General features: G+C 37.9%; 1 protein-coding gene and 1 long non-coding RNA gene across 2 annotated transcripts in view; one reads left to right on the forward strand and one right to left on the reverse strand.

The window, feature by feature from the left end:
• Positions 1 to 20804, forward strand: part of LOC105676363 (netrin-1-like) — a 170371-nt gene that overhangs the window by 122343 nt on the left and 27224 nt on the right. The window contains exons 3-4 of the mRNA XM_012374165.2: positions 1072 to 1221; positions 2506 to 2601. Coding sequence (XP_012229588.1) covers positions 1072 to 1221; positions 2506 to 2601 — 246 coding nt within the window. The remainder of the gene's footprint in view (positions 1 to 1071; positions 1222 to 2505; positions 2602 to 20804) is intronic.
• LOC105676366 (uncharacterized) overlaps positions 1 to 20804 on the reverse strand; it is a 104456-nt gene that overhangs the window by 70899 nt on the left and 12753 nt on the right. The gene's annotated exons all lie outside the window — the stretch shown is intronic.

Below are 20804 nucleotides of genomic sequence, written 5' to 3' on the forward strand. Positions count from 1 at the left end.
ATTGATACATTGATATTTTTGTTTGAGGAAACGGGATTTTAAATTAGTCTCAAAAATATATTATTTAAATCTGATTTAATTAAAGTGGAGCACCCTGTGAAGCTTCATTTCGCTACACTCAACGCAAGAGATTCTGATTAAATATTCTCGATACTTTGTACATAAAACCTAGTATAATACGTAAACTCTTCATTTAAACGAGTTTAAATTTAAATAAATTTCTATTAAATATAAATTTAATAACTTGCTTCGGCAATTTAATGTTAAGTATTTAAACGTAAACTCGTAAAAATCAGTTTCTAAACTTCTGTAATAAATCTCGACTAAAAATCTTGTTTATTTTCAATTAACCGATAATTGCGCACATTTTCGACGCATTAGCGTACTCCGCGTGTTTCTCTCGTGGAAATGAATCGCTTTTATCCCGCGTAAGATCTTTCGTTTATCGAGCTGCTAGCGACGGCCAAGATCCTTTTATAGGTGCCACGTAAATCCGCGCTTTATCTTAATTTCAGGTAGCGGATCGTCGCGCCTGTTTGGCTATCTCCATCATTTTCCGGGTCGCCTATCTGCGTTGTTTCTTAATAGAACGAGCGTATTTCCGAGGTGCGGCGCGGCACGGCATAACGAGATACGTGGAGGGATAGTAAAGTTGGACACTATGCACTAATGCGGGCGGGTTGACGCGAACGATTCCGACACAGTCAACTTGATTAAAGCTCTCTTTCATCCGGTCTCCCGTTACGCTTTGACGTGAAATTTTCACAGATAATTAATCATTCTATCGAATCACTTTATACAGCATGTCACTAAACTACTATACATTTTCTCTAATCTTGTATTAAAAGCCAAGCTAAGGAAAGTGGTATTTGAGTACTATCTATGGTTATTTAATATGGAAAGATAAATGATTTTAACAAAATATATAAGATCTGTGAAGGATAAGATAAATGTAGAAATTATTTGTACAACAAAATAAAAAAATTTTTAAGATTATTCACTTCCAATCTTTTCAAAGATTTTGTTATATTAACGCTATTTTTCCTAACGAGTTTATCTGTTGTATTACAGCGTGCGACTGTCATCCGATCGGAGCTTCTGGAAAGACCTGTAACCAGAGCAGCGGCCAGTGTCCCTGCAAAGACGGTGTAACCGGTATTACTTGCAACAGATGCGCCAGGGGCTACCAGCAGAGCAGATCGCATATTGCGCCTTGCATCAGTAAGTATACGCCCACGCGTGCATTCACCATACTTGATACCCGGTTTCATTGCCGCGTTTATCTTTTATTTCGATTTCGTTTCCGCCGGCGCTCGTCAACCCCCTCGAGCCATAAGCTCGTTTTATACGCCAGGAATATTGGTACAACGGAAAAGATTCCGACTAAGACTATTTCGACCACGGAGAATAAGGAAATTTCCTTGCGCTTAGATGACGGTATGGTAAATTTAGAGAAATTCTGCGAAATTGTTCAAAGAAAATGAAAAAGCGCCTTCCTGAAGAAGCTGATATTTGCGGTTGCATTTCTCCGAAATATGTTTAACGAATTTTAAGCTTCTAGTTTTTCAATAATAATGAAATATATTTAGTATGTAAAATGTACATTTAGTATGTAAAACTTATTGCGAATTTAAAATGGATTGTGCGACAAGTTATTCGAGAATGAGAAAAGTATCACAAGTGTTCTTTTCTGTCACTTCAACTTATCTCGTCGATGTATTTGCTTACATGCTGTGACACAAAAACGTGCAAGTTGCTTGACCAAAAGGAAATGCAAAAAATCAATCGCCAAGTCGATTTCACGATCGATCTTTCGGCCTGCTACCAGGGTGGCGAGATCGACCAAAAAAGGCGCCGTTCGACCACACCCGTGCTTCCCTCAAGAATGATCGATCGATCGATCGACAGGAACACGCGACGATCTCGGCGCACGATCTCCCCGCGCTTGTCCAATTAGGCGAAATTTGCGAAAACGTGCGTGCATCAGGATCGATGCTCATCCTTCGTTCTCACCGCTGCGGGCGGCTTTTTAGTTTCAATTCAATCAAGAATGAGTGTTCTGCCACGAAGGACTACACTATGTCGTTGTCGGTACTTTTGAGCACCGTGAAGATACGATGCTTGAAACTTTTATCGCGCATAAAAAACACGACAGACAAAAAGAAATTTAATGTAGAAAAAAAACATTCCCCGCGATTGATCGGGCTTTAAACAATATGCTTAAATTTTGCAATTTTGCATTGCTTGTAATTAAAAAGCAGCGAACAGAACATAATATAAATTTTTAAATGCGCGTTAAAAGAGATTCGAAGATGACATTTTATTAACAATTTGTATGTTTAAAAAAAGTAGAACTAAAAGCAGATATTTTCTATAAAAAAATCTTCTCTGCATACGAAAAAAACAGTTATTGATCTGAGCACGAAAGTCTTGGCGTAAATACGCGCGGAGTTAATTTGAACTTCCGTTTCCACTCATACCCTCATTTATTTGATATTTTTGCAGAGATACCCAGGGTCGTGCAGACGCAGGGCACGGCCGGCGAGGAGAGCGGTGAGCACGAGGACGACGACGACGAGCGCGGATACGACGGACGAGCTGGTAAGTAAGTGCAAAGTAAACTCAAAGGTGCGTATACACTGAGCAAATGAACAACGAACAGCGAACGCAAATCTGCAGGTATTCGTATTCGTGTTCGTTATCCTTTTATCCTTTTTCACTTGTGTTGGTACCGACATAGAAAGCGAAAGAGATTTGATGATTGCTACTAAGAGTTTAATTAACTCTGGCTAAAGTAAATGCAACTGCATACAATCATTTTGTTGTTTTGGACATCAATAAGTAATTCAACTGCATTAACTAAAGATTTCTTTAAAAGATATTTTTTAATTTAATTTTCTTATTATAATTAATACAATATATTTTATATATTTTTTTGTTTCTGAAGAATATATTTGTATTAAATTAATACTGTGCTGGTGTTTAGGAATTTGTATACTATATTTATTAAGCACTGCTGTATATGTGAATCATGTTTCATATATTCTTTGCAATGTACATATTTTCCGAACTCCGACAATAATTTGCATTTGTTTTTGGTTCGTTATTCGTTCGCTCAGTGCATACGTATTTCCACACGCGATTATACTTCATTCGTTCGCGCGCTAACTATCCTGCAACCGAACTACTTGATATTCCGAACGTTACGCCGCGAACACCACATTGAAGTTTCCGTTGGTGACACATTCAGCGGCGTAAAAATCGCTAGTGAACGATGGGAAGAAGATGAGACGGATGAGTGAGGGAGAGGAGAAGAGATAACATCTCGACAGACAAGCGATGTTGGTGTAGGTCGGTATTCTGATGTCATGTATTCAATACTACATGTCTCTGTCTGATTGTCAGTTACACTTGTCTTATATGAAGGTTTAATATAAACGAGAGATGAGAGTCAAACACTCGGTACGCATATAGCGCTTGTGTGAGATGAGTACGAACATAATAATTTTCTAAGTAGTTTGAGAGTGTCATGTGTCCATTATAACATCAAAGTAGCGTTGAAAAAAGAATACTTATTTCGAAATAATAGATTACAAAGAAAACGAAATTTAAGAAAATTTATCATTGAAACTACGTATCTATATTCCAAAAATATTTTAATCTTTTATTTTTTACAATAATATCTTAAGGAATTTTCATTGGTGATATTTGATATTTATATAAAAAGAATTTGTAAAAGAAACTTTCCGAACTTTTGATACATCCTATATGCGCGTAAATTGAATAAACTTCGATGGGGATCAGCGTCTGCGCGCGATTATTTCCGCAAATTTAACAGGAGTCAGGGTGGAAGGAAGTCGATCTGGATACGAGTCTCGTCGCCACGTGGTAGAACGGAATGCGGGTGCTATATTAATTTAGCAGACAGTGCCGGTGAGCGAGTGAGACGGAGAAAAGAGGGTCGGAACGTCTAGCCGTTCGGTCGTAGCCTCTCAGCCACCCCTAATGGCTTAATTAAAACTACCCTCGCTTGTGGCTCGTCCGTTTACGCCACGTTTCCGCTCACGCACACGATACGCGATTTTCGCGGTAAGCTCGTAGCCGTGTAAAGTAAACGAATCCCTTTCTCGAGACATCAATATATCTCGATGGATTTAACTTCTAGATATTTGCGGTATTTTCTGAAGTATTAAAATCACGCTGAGTCTAAAAGGGGTAGAAAATTGATTAACTCACTAACATATATGCAAATATTTCACTTAAGTTCCTCAGTAGCTTTATTTTAAGCTGAGCAATCTATTTTCACAATTATGTAATATTTTTTCTATTTGTATAATTAAACATTATATATAGAGAGAATTTAATTAAGTTAAAAATTTATTGTAGAAAGTAAGTTTTATTTAAATTTTATGAAAAATTCATATTGCCTGTATGAAAAATTCAAAAAATTTTGAAATTTTATATGTAGGAAATTTTAAAAGTTCTGAAACAGTTGCCGATGCATATTTATACAGTTATTGACTTAAAATTTTAATGAAAAAGCTTAATTTCTTAACTTAATGTCTTCTAAACACTCTCTTAAGATGTTTTAATATCTTTGAATCCTACAAGAAAAACGATTTCTTTCATCGCTTAAAACTGGTTTAATTTACATGTAAATTGGTTTCTTATTATAACTCTAATTATAGCATTGATCACAGCTTTGAGATAAAAAAACAAAGTTAAATTTAATTATAATTTTATAATTGTTCCTTTTATCGTGAAAAATATTGAAAAATATTGAAAAATATTCTAACGTCAAATATATTCACATACGTGCATTGCAATTTTCCAATATTAATCCTGCATTGCATGGCAAAAATCGGCATCAACAAGCTTTCTATTCGGTAATATCCACTATTCAAATAAACAGATAAATTTTTTATTTAAAACTTGTAAAACTTGTAAAACCATGCTGGCAATGGGATCGGGCGGAAAACTGATGCATGAAAAGCGAGAGGCTCTCACGCAATTGTCATCCCCCTCGAGTTCTCTTGTTGTATCAAATGTATGTGCTTCCACCCACGCGTGCTTAATATAACGCAGACTGTAGATTACGCTCCCTGCATTTCGAACACGAGTGAAATATCGATGCGTGAAGAAGGGCATCGCGATCGCATCTGGAGCCAGATTTGCCCTGCGGTTGTTGCGGTCTTAATTATCAGACGTCGCACAAACGTCGCGGAGATAACAATTTCTGTTCAACCATTATTTCCTAACAATCTCTGATATTAATCACATACGTAAAAATTCAAACTTTGCTGGAATGTTAATTTTATTTTCATAACTGCGTGTTTTTTAATGAGTAAATTATATTATGCAGTATTCGAGTGACGCTACATGATCACTTTTCGCTAATTCTGGAACATCCTGTATAGTTGACGATCTTGCGAGCTAATTAGTTTACGTATCGAAGCGAGAATTATCACGGCCGCGAAACCGATTTTGCTCGCGCGCGTTTTCGCGTTCGCGTTTCTTTACGAGACACATAGAAGTTTCGCTGCCCACGCGGCGCGCATAATTCCGCGCGTAGATTACGCCGCGACACCACCTACTCCGTCCGCGCCGGAGTGAAATATCGACGCGCGAAGGAGAGTAGTATCGCAATCGAATTTACACCTGGCGAGTGTCGCGCCGAATGGCGCTGTCGTTGTAAATTCTTGCGGGGAAACTGCCGCGGGAACGGCCCGCGTAAATTATCCGCCGTAATAGGCCTCCTGGAAATACTCCTTTCCATTTTCCTTCCCGCGGAATCGCATCCCTATTTCGATAATGCCGCGATAACGCTTTAAATCAATGATCCTCATATAGCGGGTGTCTCAAGGACAGATAACGAATGCTACACTAAGAAAATGATGCTCGTTCTAATAAGAAAACGTTAATGATTACACAGATATTTTACATTGCAAATTATTGTTTGGTTCCATGCACTTGGAATGGTTGCATCACTCGATTAATTTTACATATAATTTATTTTTGATAGAAATTTTTGAAGCTCAATATAAGCTAAAATATTTTGTATAGAAAATTTAAAAATTCAAGCTTAATTTTATCAGATATTCTGATAAGTTTGAGACATCCTGTGTAATAAATCGATTTCAGATTAAATCGCACATATTGATTGGTATTAAAAAACGCCGGGCCAAACTGGTGCCAGCTGATTTATACACATACTCATTTTGGATCTCAAAGTAGCGATCAAGATAAACCTGATCCTGATTTTCACGTATTCGAAATTTCATTAAGACGAAGTCCACTGATCACGCTTCGTGCTCGCCTCTCGCGTGCAGGTTTCAGACTTCATTACCGGTTTTACTCTCGCGCACTTCTTCTCTCGTTACTTCGCCCGGTGGTAAAAGCAAGGCTACCTTTTAGCTCTTTATTTTTCAATTTCCGCCTTAACTTTGCGATTCTGGAGCAGTCGATCTACAGTGAGCCTTGTCGTATAACGATTTTATGTTATCGTACCCGCGCGAGTAAGCAGATATAAAAAAAGAGATAAAGTGATATCGGAAAACATCGGAACTTGCCCGTAAACTGTTACTTAGTACTTGAGAAAATAACATTGCGATGATGCACATCATCTATGTGTACGTTCAAGTGAGCACTTTAGGTGAGTATACCGTGCATGCCTACAAACATCATCGGCGAATATTATTCGAAGAAGATTTGCGTATTTTGATTGCGAATAGCATAGAATGCGTTTCAAGTGCAGTCGGTCGACGATGTTTCGTGTCTATATTTCATAGATCAGTCAATTTCAAATGTCACATCGTTGCGTGAAGATATTGCTGTAATATATTATCTTTACGTATGCGAATGTACGCGTGCATCAAGCTATAAATAAAATATAATGGATGAATTCCTAACTAAAATGTTAAAGCAATTTTCTAAAATAAAAAGCTGCGCTATTTTCTGCAAACAAATCAATATTTATGTCTTTTTCACGACTTTCTCTCTTAATCTTTTTAATATTTATTCCTCTCTTTTCTAATAATGAATGACACTACAACATGACAGGTACCGTACGGTTTTCGGTTAATTATATAAAAACCCCGGGCAAAAAAGTCGTATATTGAATCTTATAGTAAATATATGCTCCGCATCGCTGATGAACAGTTTGTAGGTGTGTTCGATGCTTAACGTCTACATATTATTACAATATAAGGCGAGTCTCAGAGTGACGAACGAGTCTCGCATTGCAGAGGAGATCCACTTGACGCGATCCGCCTACGCGGTGCAAATCGCACGGCCCGCCGCGAACCGGCGCGATCGTCATCGAATACACGGCCGGGCTCGTTACCGGATCTCACGCGGGCCTTCCGCCGCCGCGAGGATGGGCCTCGCGCGCTCTCACGTGTCCGCCCTCGCCGTTATTCATAAGCAGCGCGGTAATTACGGCGAACTGGTAGCCCTCGGCTACCTTACCCCCGCGTGTTCCTGGTCGGAAAGGCAGCCTCCTCCCTCGGTCCGCGGTATTATCGCGTGTAACGTAAGCGCGCATATCCGGCGTATGCATTCCGCGTCACGGATCGCATCTATATGTTAATGCCACGCCGCGCAACTGAGCGCCGTAATTCTCGCGCAGCGCAGCGCAATACACCGCACCCACGCGCGCCTCGAGAGTCTCGCGAAAAGTCTCGCGAGCTGCGGCTTCGAAGTACGATACCGAGGAGACGACTGTGAGGCTGATCGGAATAACAAATCGTATCGCGGTTCATCGGTTTAATCAAACCGTCAATTTTAGACCAATGACGATAATCAACGATATGATATTTTTGATATAAAATACTTGTAATAAAATGGTAATATAACATTTAATTAGGTATTATATAATAAATATTGTGAAAATGTGAATTTAATTAAGGCAAAAAATCAAAATATTTTATCATTGATGTTGAATATTTTCATGAATTTTGTTTTTGTAGTCGTCATTATTAAACCTTTTTAATTAAAACAATCAATTTCAAAGCATAATGATTTATCATCGAATATTGTTTATTAAAGTTTTTTACTTTTTAATTGAAATAAATTTGCTTTCTGATATAATGAAATAAAATTCATAAAAAGCAATTTATGTCCCAGTAAAAATTTCCAGAATACAAGATAGTTAAAGAAAACACATTTAAATCACCAAAATCGTTTAATAATTGCGATGAATACTTTTCTCTGTTTATTGTGTATTTTTATGATTGCGAAACTATTTCGTTTTGTTTCGTCTTATTATTTCAATTGCAGGAAGACCTATGTATCTTTATTCAATCGTATTTTAAACAAGCCAACAACTCGCGCAACTTGTTGATGCAAATCACGAGCGTGAGGAGAGTATGAGGATAAAAGAGTGATTATCTTGATAAATTATTCAGTCGAGATTACCATAAACGCGCTCGCGGAAAGGTTTACTCTACTTCTACAGGGCGGACAGGTGCGAGATGTCTTTCCGCGCGGTCCTTTGATCATCGGTCTGATAAATTCCGGCTTAATTATTTGGCTCATACTCGACGCCAGTCGGTTCTGATTTTAATTTGTCGATGCATCCTTGCGCAACTGAGATATAAATAGCAGTGCAATCGCCAGCTCGGCAAGAAGATGCCGCGCATGCAAATTGCAAACCGATGATGAAATCGAAGGGTGGATTATGCTAATAAATTATTCAACCGGAATTATCATAAACACGTTCATACATATTTCACCACTTATAAAGCAGTCGTCAACTTTCTACGAAACGCAATCAACAAATGACAAACTTGTTGCTAATCACCCTCTTGGACAGGTTACAATGTTACTCGGATCCGTTAAGATTCTCGCTTGATATAATCCTACTATAAAACGACGCAAGTTACATCTACGTGAATTACGAGTTAATGATGAAATTAGAAAAACGTTTATCCTTTAACAAATTGTTTGCCGTAGGGGCGTCGTAAATGTGAGCGTAAAGCGCTATTTCTAGCCTGTCGAGTTTCACATTTTAATGCTAGTAATATTACGTTGTCACATACTTTAGTATTATAGAAAACCATGAAATAAATTATTGCGATAAAAGAAGCTAACGAAATATATTACACAGTAAAAGATGATGTATACGCGATCTCGTTAAATTAATGCTAACCGCCGACCTAACCGCGGCACCATTCGTCACTTATTTATTTGTGAAATGTAAAGCAGCCCAGGCAAAATAAATTTTATTCGATTTCCCTCAATCGAGAACGCACCGAAGAAAAGTCGATCGCATCACGAGTTGTATTCTATCATCTGCCGAATCGAGAGTCCTTTTCTTTGCCCCGACATTTATGATCCGCCATCGAGCACTCGACTGGCATTCACGGGAACAAAGGAAGGTGCGCGGGTAAAAGCGAAGCCGAAAAATCTCATTTCACCGTCGGCGAAGTGCCTTCTAGTCCGCACGATTCCACCCTTAATAGAAACCACGCTCTCGGCCACTCACCGCGCATTCGAGTACTCTGAGACCTTTGCTCCTCTATTTCTGGCCTTGTAAAAAGCAGAGTCGGATCAACATACCTACATCTAAGTAAAAAGCAGAGAGCAGTAAAAGCAGTTCGAAGATGATAGAGTCAAGTGCATTTATATCGTTGCAATCGAGAAAACAAGCTCTAGAAGTTTCAGAGTCAAGTAACTTGACTTGATGCTTTCAAATACGATTACTTAAAGATTTCTGTCACAACGCGACCAGTCTACGTCGCGACAAAAAGATCTAAAATTTTATCTAACGATTCAAATTTTTACTCTGTTTAAACGAAAATAAAACATACATATTATTTTATAAATATAAACTATAACCTAACTTATTCGTTCTTATTTAATTAATTTCATTGTGTTTGAACACTTGCGTGTTTTTCCTAAAAAAATCAGTTCCTCATATGCTTCTTCGATATAAAGTTTCTGAACCTTGAAGCGAGTGTCAGGAATGGGATTTCATTACATGTGTCCTAATTCAGTAATATCGGGTATTATACATTGGCGGATCTGAAGGAGAGATCAGGTCTGTTATTAAATTAACCTTCGTCAAGACCTGTTATTAAATTAAGCTCCCGGCGATCGTTTGCGTGTACCGTAGTTAACTGTAGGTAATTTTGTTTAATTTAAGCAGAATATAAGCAGTCTTTGTTTTCTTATATCTCAAAATAAACACTCCGCAAAGCCCAATATTTATACCATCGTGCAAAATGTTTATTCGCATTTCGTATGATGAACTGCGTTCATTCAAGTTTGACATGTTGCGCAAAATATTTGATAACGGAGCTTTCTTGTGGCTTCTGGGATAAATCGCTTCATTCATTTCGCGATAAAACCGAGCCTGGTGGTGAATAAACGTCAGACCATTAAGGCGAGTCCACGCGAATGTATATCTGCGGCAAAATAATAATAACTCGGGAGCGAACCCTCCTTTCGGGCCTCCCTTGTGCAGAGGGAGAAAAGCACGATGGGGGTGTAAGGGACGTGGGAGGTACGACTTCAAAAAGGGAAAGAAAGGAAGAGGGAGAGTCGTCGTCGCGTATGTTTAACGCATGCTCACTCGCGCGTGTGTGCGTGCGTATTTATGTGTTTGTGTGTGGCTTTACGCGTTTTCCGCGTTCATGTCGCTTGCGTACAGTGACGTTTTATCAACGGGCGGACATCGATACTACGGAGAAAATGATGTAAACGCTGTAAAGGACTGCGGACGGATGGTAATGATGGCGATTAAGATCGTCCGCGAAACCAGTTCGGCTTATTTCTACGAGTTATCGTGACGACGCGAGAAAAGTACCGCCCGGTTAAGTCACGCGCGGACAAAGTCGTTTCGCATGTTGCTCGTAATGTAAATTCCTTCACCGTGTAATGACTGTCGAAGTATGAACTTCGTCGATCACTGCGGCGCGATACGTCGAGTTGGCGCGCGACGTCGTAACTTTTATATATTCTAACGTTCACACGTTTATCCACATACCGATCCTCTAATTAGCAATTATTTTTATATCCTATAACTTTATTTATATGTGCACAGCTACTATTTTGTTATTCACACAAGATATGCGAATTTTTAAAAGTGTTATATTCTGAATCATGACGAGTTTCCGGTTTATAACTCGCTAACGTTTTGTTACTTTGTCTGAAAAAGCATTTAAACAAAAAAATTTTTGACATTTTTATATCCGATGAAATCAATTATAGCAATAAAAATGTTTTTTATATGTTTAATTTATCGATCGATGACTTGTTGAAGCAAAAAGATCTGAAAGTCATGAATTTATACGGCTCGTTAATTTGGATAACAAACATCACGATTAAATACAGTCATTCGCGAACTCTTTAATCTCGTCGCGTATTCGGTTATTTCTTTATGGAGGAATATACATAATAACACACTACCATAGCTTGCATTTCGATCGTTTTTTAGCTTGGATTGTCCTTTCACTGCATGAAGGGATTTATGTGACCCGACGCAAAAACGCTAAATGGCGCTGGTATCAGTGCAATAATTTTCGAACGATATATTACGATAATCGCGACGGCGTGAATAAACCAACATATCGTTCACAAGATATGTTGAAATGCAACCAGTAGAATTACGCAAACACAAAATTCACATACCTCTCGTCAAAATAACAAAGTAAGATTTTTATAAAATATAAAAATAATATAAATATTAAAGTACTACAAATATTTGAAATAAAAATGATTAAACTACGATCTACATAAATAAAAGCACGAAAAAACTTGTCGACTGAAAAATCATGATGTAAATAATTCTTCATAAAATGAATTAGTAATTTGCTATTCTGTAAACTGTGTATAGAATTTTTACAATATGTATCTGGAAATATACGTAGAGTAATGTGACAAACTATTATGCCTCTCCGCCACTTTTCTTTTTCAGCCGCCGTCCCTGTCAAGTCTACTTCGAAATAGAAGCGTAAAAGATTTTAATGGCGTGGCGTCGCGTTCAAGTATACCTCGGCGACTCAACTGGCGCATAAGCGTGTTGCGTGCGCGTATGCGCTCGGATAAACGCTCACCGAGGGTCTTTCCGTTTCGGAAAACATACCCCGCGCACTGTTTGCACACTACATCGGTTCGTTCTCTTTCCCGTTTTCTTCCTTTTTCATCATGGATGCACCTTAAAGCGGCGATATGCTTTCCTTTCACCCGGCATGTATCGCGCGCGATATATCAGACGCGTCCTAACACTTCGAGAACTTGAATTATTCGGCTAAATACGGCCTGCGTGTAGTTTACACGTTTCTAAACATAGCGACTGCAAGGAGATTCTTCGAGAGAGTTGTAATACCGTCTCTCAAAGCGCAAAGTGCAAAAATAACTTTCATTTCTTTTAATATCGAGACACAAGGCTGTCGATTTTTTTTTTAATGCTAACTTTATATCACGAAACTTTATACAAATTTCTTGCTCGTGATACGCGATATGTGCGAACAAAGTTACACTATAAAATTATATTATCTTTATGCAACTATGTATAAAAGTAGTATAAATCATGTTTTAAGAAACTCGTTAAAATAGATACAGTGGCAGTTTTTATCTAGATTTTACGTGAAGTAAATTGTCTCAAATATTTTAAACTTAAATTCTGCTTATCATTTTCGAAATAATTTCTCAAATCTTGATAAATTTTAATAAATTTGCAATTACTCAAATTACAAAATTCTCTAAAATGTAATATTATAATAAATGCAAATATAAGAGAAAATGTTTTAGTACTTTACTTTATGTGATATGTGTAACACAAAGATTTTATTTCTGTTTCTGAATTTCGGCAATAAATTTACTCTAGAAATGCAGTTCAATATCTCAGTTTATTGTTGGAATAAATTTTCAGTATATCCGTTCCGATTTGATCTACGGACTATTCGGGAAGACATCTCTTTCGCCGATATCCTCTGGCGGTTTCATTGTATGGGCCTGTAACTTTTCCAAACTGCCATATGAATTCTAATGTCGTATTGTGTCTAGACAAATATCTCGCGATCTGAAGCTTTTTTATTGTAATTACTATAACATTACTATATTTATGAATTACTAAATAATATTACAATAATAATAATATTATTATTCTTATGAAAATTTGATTTTAAATATGAATTCTTCATTCAGAAATTTCTAAGAAAGTACGTCTACAGTACCTGTCTTAAATGATAGACGTCCATTTCGATAATTCAAAAGATATTACGTAGAAAGAATGCAAGAAGGCAAAAATATCGGGAAATAGTGTCTTCCAGCAATTTCGTCTCGTCGATCGTGATAGGACGGCTCGCTTCGTTTATATGCGTTTCTTACAATGCGAACGACGCGCTGCACCCGCGGCCACGTATTGTTAGCTACATGAAAAGAAGTAACTTTCGTAGGAAATGACCTTTCGCTTCGTCGGGATGTGCTGAGAACGAACGGGCAATCGATCTGTTTTTCGCGGACTGTTAAAGCCGAACGAACGTTTCGCCGTCGCGGTGTCTACGGTAAAAGCAATGGCGACGAGGAGGAGCGACCGATCGTATCGTCGATATTTCGAACAAGGCGGGAGAAACTCCGCAAAATTTTACAATGAATGAACTCAACGAAGGAATTATACTAAGCTCGAGAGATTGCCTTCGGCAAGCGATAAAATGTAATAATAGATTAACGAGCAGAAGAAATATTTGTGAGAGTGGGATAAAAAAAGAACGAAAGTGTTCCTTTTGATTAGAAACTTGCGATAAATCATGAATTTTTATTACCTAACGGTTTATGTAAATGAAAAGCAATAGCTTTTAACTTGGTGCTATTCTCGAACATATAAAAATAGCTTTTGTTAGTAATATGACACACTATTTAAATATTGGATAAAATCCATTTTAATCTCTTGTAATTTCAAAGTTAAATATCTCGTTAATATTTTTTTTTTCTAAAGCAAAAACTTTGATTTTTAAACAAAAAGAAATATATTAGCAAAATTTAATTAACTCATTTATAAAAAGTTCTTGAGTGGTTAATTAGATATCATATTTCGTCGCCGGTTTAAATGGTAAATTAAAAAACTCGACAGATTTTATCACATTATTTAGGAGCGTATAAAATCCCCGTCGTCTTGAAACAATAGCATCGTTTGTGCAACAGCAGGCTAAGTTTAAGCTTAATTGCAATAAGTGTCGAAAGCATCTTCAAGATAGACGGTAAGGCCGAGGTTGAAAGCCCTGGCGAAAATTTTCAAGCGACGACCCTCATCGACGGATACGAGACAATTTTCTATGCGTCGCGGCCAATCACGACCTAATTACGCATACCGGGTACGTAGTGATGCGCGCATACACATCGCCCGCGGCACGCCGCGATGTAAATTTCCGGCGAAAAAAGGATCGCTCGTAGTGCGCGCACCTACATGAAAATGGAGAACCGCCTAAGGCATTTTATTCCGGTCGAGCGGATCGGCTAATCAGTATTATTCAAAAATCCCCGCAGAGCCTGCTCTTACGCTTCCTTACCCTCAATTAGCAACGCGATACTCGAACATGAAGCTTTATAGGAGCGATTTGCGAGTAACGAGCAAACTTTGGAGACTTATTGCCAACCGCTGCGCCGAGCGCAATTTTTCCCGAATATTAAATTATCCGCGTCTCGGAGCTCGACTACGACTTCAGTCCTTGAACATATTAATGGAATCTCACTTTTTGAAAATTTCCCAAAAATCTCATGACGTTTCTGGCAAGGAAAACAATGTGTCATCCTTAAAATATATTTCAATCATCATTTTTTGTAGGTAAAAAAGTATGCGCAACATTAGAAAAAATTGCGAAAGAATGTTATGAGAGAAAGCTATGTATAACACGGTTATTTTTAGTATAATGTCGGCTGACAGCCAACTTCATCCATAGTTTATTACCATTCTCTACCGAAGTAGGTTAAAGTTACTCGACTTTGATAAAACTGACCATTCGTCTTCGACTTACACGATTAATCCTGTGATATAAGTACGAGACTTATCTTAAGCAGTTATACGTTCCATCAATCCAGCTTGAATTCAAAATTATATGTTTATAATTGTATTAAGCTGTCAGTTGTGTGTTACTTTGTATAATCCTCCGCGGGGGATTTAATCCCAGAACAGGAAAAATACCTATATATCTGTCTATCTAGCTGTGTGTAGACTTCCGCATATTAAATGCATTTTGTAATCTTCGCGTTGACTACAGAATGCATTCAAAAGTTAACTAACATCATTCGGTGTAGTCGAATGATTTACTATGTGCATTTCCCGAAGGCGTACCTCTCCCTCTCGTTTACGCGAGAGCCTTTACATTAAAGCCGCTTCGAGGTGTACGGTTATACATCAACGCGAGCTCTTTGATATTGTCCGATAAAGGTTTTTAACGCTTTCTCTCTCTCTCTCTCTCTCTCTTTGGTTTTTCTCTCCCACACTCCGGCAAACAGTTTGAATCTTCCCTTTCTATTCGCATTTCATAGCCGGCCATTCAATCTCGCGCCAAGGATCAGTCGAGATTTTTCTCAGATAATTGAAATTTTGCGCCCGCATAGCTCTACCCGTTGATACGGGTAGCTGAAAGGACATAAACGATGGATGGAATGAAACGAAAACGAAAAGCGTGAAATAGAATACACGTCTCTCTTAATCCGCGAAATAATATCCATTCAAAATTTTGTTAACTTTAAAAATAAAGAAATTGTAATTTTAGCAAGTGCAAAAGGAAGCGACAAAATACCGAGTTATTGGTATTTCCTTGCAGTGTCTTCTATAAAACAAACAAATTAATAAACTTATCTTTTTATCGCGCATAAATATTTCCCACAAGAATGTTTAAAATGCCTTCGAGTCAAGATACTTTAAATACCAAAAAATACTTATTCAGTCTGTTTACGTTACAGAACAAATGTGGCGCATTAAGCGCAAAGTACCAAGAGTGACGCTAACGCGCAGAGATAACGAGCTTCGCCGGTTTCGCGCGTTTAAGCAGCCGCGGCGAGTAATCGCTGATGTCAAAATTAACTGCAGTTTATGTTCGATTTGCTCGCGTTTTCTCAAACGATGCAGCGACTAACACCGGTCGCCACGAACGCGCGCGACAGTACAAATCGCTGGAATCGATAACTACCGGCTCCGTTTGATTAATGCCCGCCCAGCGGACGACACGGTTTAACGACACTCATTCACGAGCGACACCGACGAGCTGAGATTCTCAATCATGGTAAAAGCCTAATTACCCCACTGACACTTCACTCGCAGCTTCTCAGTTTTGTTCCTTCTCAGGATGTTTCATTATTATTGCGTTTTCTTGCACCGAGACTCTTTGGCGGATTGAAACATTTATGCAAAAAGTGAAACAAGTAATTTGTAATTTGAAAAATACATTTTAAATATGATTTCTTGTTTAAAATAAATCTTGCAAATTATGGCCTTATCTCCTTTTCGTACTTATCAGTCTTGTTCCTTTTATTTATTTCTATTTATGGTCTGCTTGTTACGTGAAATACTTATATATTTTTAGATTTTTGTATAAAATAAAATCCAAAAAAATTTCTCGATAACTCAAACCGTTCTGAAAATGTACACCAACAAAATCGACCACACAATTTATTCTTTTTTGACTAAAAAATCGGAAATTTTTCGAACTCTAGAAATTTGCTTTCTCTTAACCGAAACTTTTAGTTTGTTACAAACTTTTGTTACAAAAATTTATTCTTCTTGACATTTTTTCTCGATGTTCTGACATAATCAAATGCGCATTAACTTCACCCATTAATAGCAAACTATCAATGGTTTAATCCAATCCCTTATTGTTGTAGACAACGATTGCCTTTAAACTTTGCCGCGTCTTTAGATGTTTTCAGAACTTACGCAGTACCCGATGCTGTACGCGCGCGCGCGCACGTGGCGAACCTACAATAATAATTATCGTCATTATTACTGCGCTGGCTTACCGGTCGGGCACCCTAAACCAAAGTTAATTACCAGCCGCCGTAGCTAATTTAAATCAAGACTAATTGACCCGTTCCTCGACCCTCGCCCCGCCGTCATTACTGCGCTCACACCCTGCCCTCTTGCATTAGGAAAGTTTCGCCGAAGTTACATTATATATAGCAGAACACCTTGGACCTACTCTCTCTCTCTCTCTATCTCGTGGACTTGCGAGACTCACCGGAGACCGACAATGAATTTCGAGTTCACTTCGAGTCTGCTTCTGTGAACGGAATTCTTGTTTCTCTATAACGGGATTTATACGCGATAAACAGATGCGGTAAACTTTGCAAATTTCTTTCAGTTATGTATAATAAATATATAAAGAAAGTTTAACAACAATTTTTGGTAAATTTACGCCCAATCAACAAATTGATATTCACAAAAAGATAGATGGATATTTCGAATTCGAGAATCTTTGGGAATTTTTAAATTTAGAAATATTCCATTAATGACGCAGTAACTATTTTAAACACGATAACAGAAAGAAAATATTCTGTGAGAGTTGGAAATAAATTGTGCAATGTGTGTTAACGTTTATTTAATTAAGAGTCGAACATAAATTATAATAATTTCAATAAATTGCTACACGAAAGAAGCAGAAGGAAACTGCGATCAATTTGTAGCCGTAATTAGTCCGTGGAGAAGCAAACTAGCATAGTTGCAGAAAGTAAGTCACTTGTATTCTCGCGGAGTTCGGTAAAAGCAAATAGCGAACAGTTTCGACTAAACGCAATTTGTCCCCACAGTTAGATGGGGGGAACATTTAGGTGTGTTTTTGCTAACCCATGGGACTATTTCCGTAGTCGCTTGAACTTCCTCGCGCGTGAAATTGGGTTAGATAACGATTTACACGGCAGTGTCCCAACACTCCCGTTTCATTAATAACAATTTCTTACTGTATAAGGAAAACTCAACTCCAACTTTATATATATTTAATATACATATAGTAGAAGAAATTATATTTTATCAATGTTATTATTTTTTTTAAATTACAACAGCAGGAAATGAATTAGAATTTTAAAAATTATAATATAAAATAAAATTCTCTAATTTTCAACGTTGTGTATATATAAACAATGAAAAATAGGTCTCTATATTTTACAGGACATTTTACCAAGTTGCCGGGTTAAGAATGTACCGAACGTAATGAACTTTTCAGAGTGTTTGTGCAAATTGCACCGAGCGTCGCGGTTATCGTTCGTCGAGTAACGTTAGCGCCACCGCAACGCGTCCGCGTCCGTGTCTCGCCACGTAAATTCCAGTCTTAAATCGGCCGGGCGCTTAATCGCGCTCGTTTAATTTCGAGGCGAATGTGTCTCGCGTTAAGAGGGTGCGTGCTCGCTCACCCCCGCAGGAAACAGTCCTGTTTCAAGGGCGGCCGCGCGAAAAACTGTAGATTCTCCTGCGCCGCTGTCACGGCTGGCAGGCACCCACGCGCCCATTAAGGTCCCACACACGGCCGCTGTAAGGTGCTTAAGGTGCCTCGTGAGGCGCACACAGCGTGCCGACCCTTTTATAATTAAGATGTTACTTTACGAGCGTGCCCGAGTGCGCCGCGCGCGAGTCCCGAGACAAGAGGGACAAAAGACGGCATGCGACAGGCAAATGGGGGCATGCATTTTGCGCAACGGATAATTAATTAAATCGTCCCGGCGCCGAGACAGCGCAGCGGATGAGACTAGAATAGCGCAGAACGAAGAACGAATATTCCGAGGTATCTTTTCTTGTAAAAACAAAGCAGATTGCTTATGATATCTATGAGAGGAGAGAGAGAGAGAGAGAGAGAGAGAGAGACTTGTACAAGTTAATTAATGTATAAACACAATAGAAAAGAACGAATTAGTAGTTAGACGTATAACAGGATTTCATATTACAGAAACATGATGAATGATTTTTTTTAATCGCTTGCTTGTTACTTTTTTTACGGCTTAACCTTTTAGTCGAATTTCACAGGAGTAACATTGTAACACCGTAGTTGGCTGAAACCACATTTAAACCATGATGAATAGTGTACTAGCTAAGACAAATCTAACGTCACATGTACTCATAATCTTCCCAACGCAGATGCCGGAAACATTAATCCTCTTGTGATGAAAACAAGTCCTAAAGAAAATAAGTCCTAAAGAGAACAAGTCGGATGTCAAAATACACATACAATAAATTTGTAAAGCACAATGGATCTTAATTAAGAGTTCACGTATATCTTGAATAAAATTTTCTACTTGTTGATAATATATTATAATTATTAATAATAGTTTATTTTAACAGAATAATTTATTTTAATATGTTTTTTGCGAAATAATATAATCACATTTAATGTATTATAAAAAATTACCATATTATTAATGTATGCCTTTTGCAATGAAAATTCACATTTTCTAACAAAATAATATATATTGTAACAATATATCATAGAAAGATTATTTTATAGAAATATTTTCCCAAAGTCTCGATAAAAGATCGCGCATTTGTTCGTGTCACAGATTTCCGTGTTTAACTCCAATCGTATAAGATGAATTTTATTCGAATGCTTTCCGAGAAAAATAGCGATCGAGGTCGGAAATTCATTCGAGTGGTCTTAGGTCTCCGCGAAATCGGGGGGATAGTATCGACGACAGCGTACCGAGCCGATAAATCGACTGGTCCTTGGGTTTGCATTCGCATCCTTATTTCGGGCTATTTGTCTCGAGTTCCGGGGGATTCCGGCACAGCTTAAATCTTCCCGACTGATCCCGCGGGACAATCCTCGCCGGAATGGGAGAAACTCTCGGAGTTTACCGGCCGAAAGGGAAACGATATATGTAACGCCGCGATCGTAGAAACTAGATTGCGGAAACGATTATCTGTCGATTCGTGAGACTCGCCCCCTGGCTTTGCCCGTCGATGCCACGCGAAACGCAATTTACTAATTTACCAAAGTTACTCCACGGTACAGTATTTATCCACGATTGGATCGTGGAATAATATATTAGTTTGTCGAGCACGATTATCGTGTTTCACAAGACAAATGAGAAACAATTTGAGAGTAAAAAATCTTTGTACTGCTTGGATATATGGGGAAATAGCTTAATACTTAAAATAACAATTTCTTTCCCTTCAGGAAATTTCGTATCCGTTTTGATTTGCAAAATAAAAAAGAATTGTTACGCAGCAAATTGTTAAAATTTTGATATCAGCTAAAAATGAATAAAAAGTTTAACAAAAAATTTATACCAAGTTCCAGAAAGTTGCAAACTTTCAAAGTTCATGTTTCAAGAGGTGCATGCGATATTTTCTTGATGAATATTTTATTAAAAGTCATTATATATTGCAACTTCCTTTATTGCAATTAAACACTTAACACCTTGTCCGCAATTAAATTTCCAGTTACTAAAGTAAAAGTACTCCCTTGAACTTGAGTAAAATATAAAATACTTTCAGTTTTGCAAAGTTTCTTTGAGATTCTTAATATTAACTCCGTAATCAGGTTTCTATTTAAACTTTCACTAAGGGAAAGTTGACATTAATCTCATCAAACAGTTGTTCCTTAAGTTTTTCCGTAAACTCGCGAAATATAGTTATTTTGATTATACAAACTTTCGTTTAAATACTGAAGAAAGAAAATATTTTCGCTACCCTGCTACGTTAGTTAATGGTTGTAGGAAAGCTCATCTGGCGAAAATTAAACGAGGCACCCGTAGATCGTTAATCGTTGACAGCGGAGACGGCAGTTCCGCTCCGAGGGCTCATTTTCAGGGTAGCCTGTCCGCAGGTCCTCAAGGTGGATTTTAATGAGAGGTCCGGGAGGTGTGACGTACAAATA

This window comes from Linepithema humile, chromosome 3 (genome assembly GCF_040581485.1).
Source record: "Linepithema humile isolate Giens D197 chromosome 3, Lhum_UNIL_v1.0, whole genome shotgun sequence".
In the NCBI taxonomy this organism is placed as follows: Eukaryota; Metazoa; Arthropoda; class Insecta; order Hymenoptera; family Formicidae; genus Linepithema; species Linepithema humile.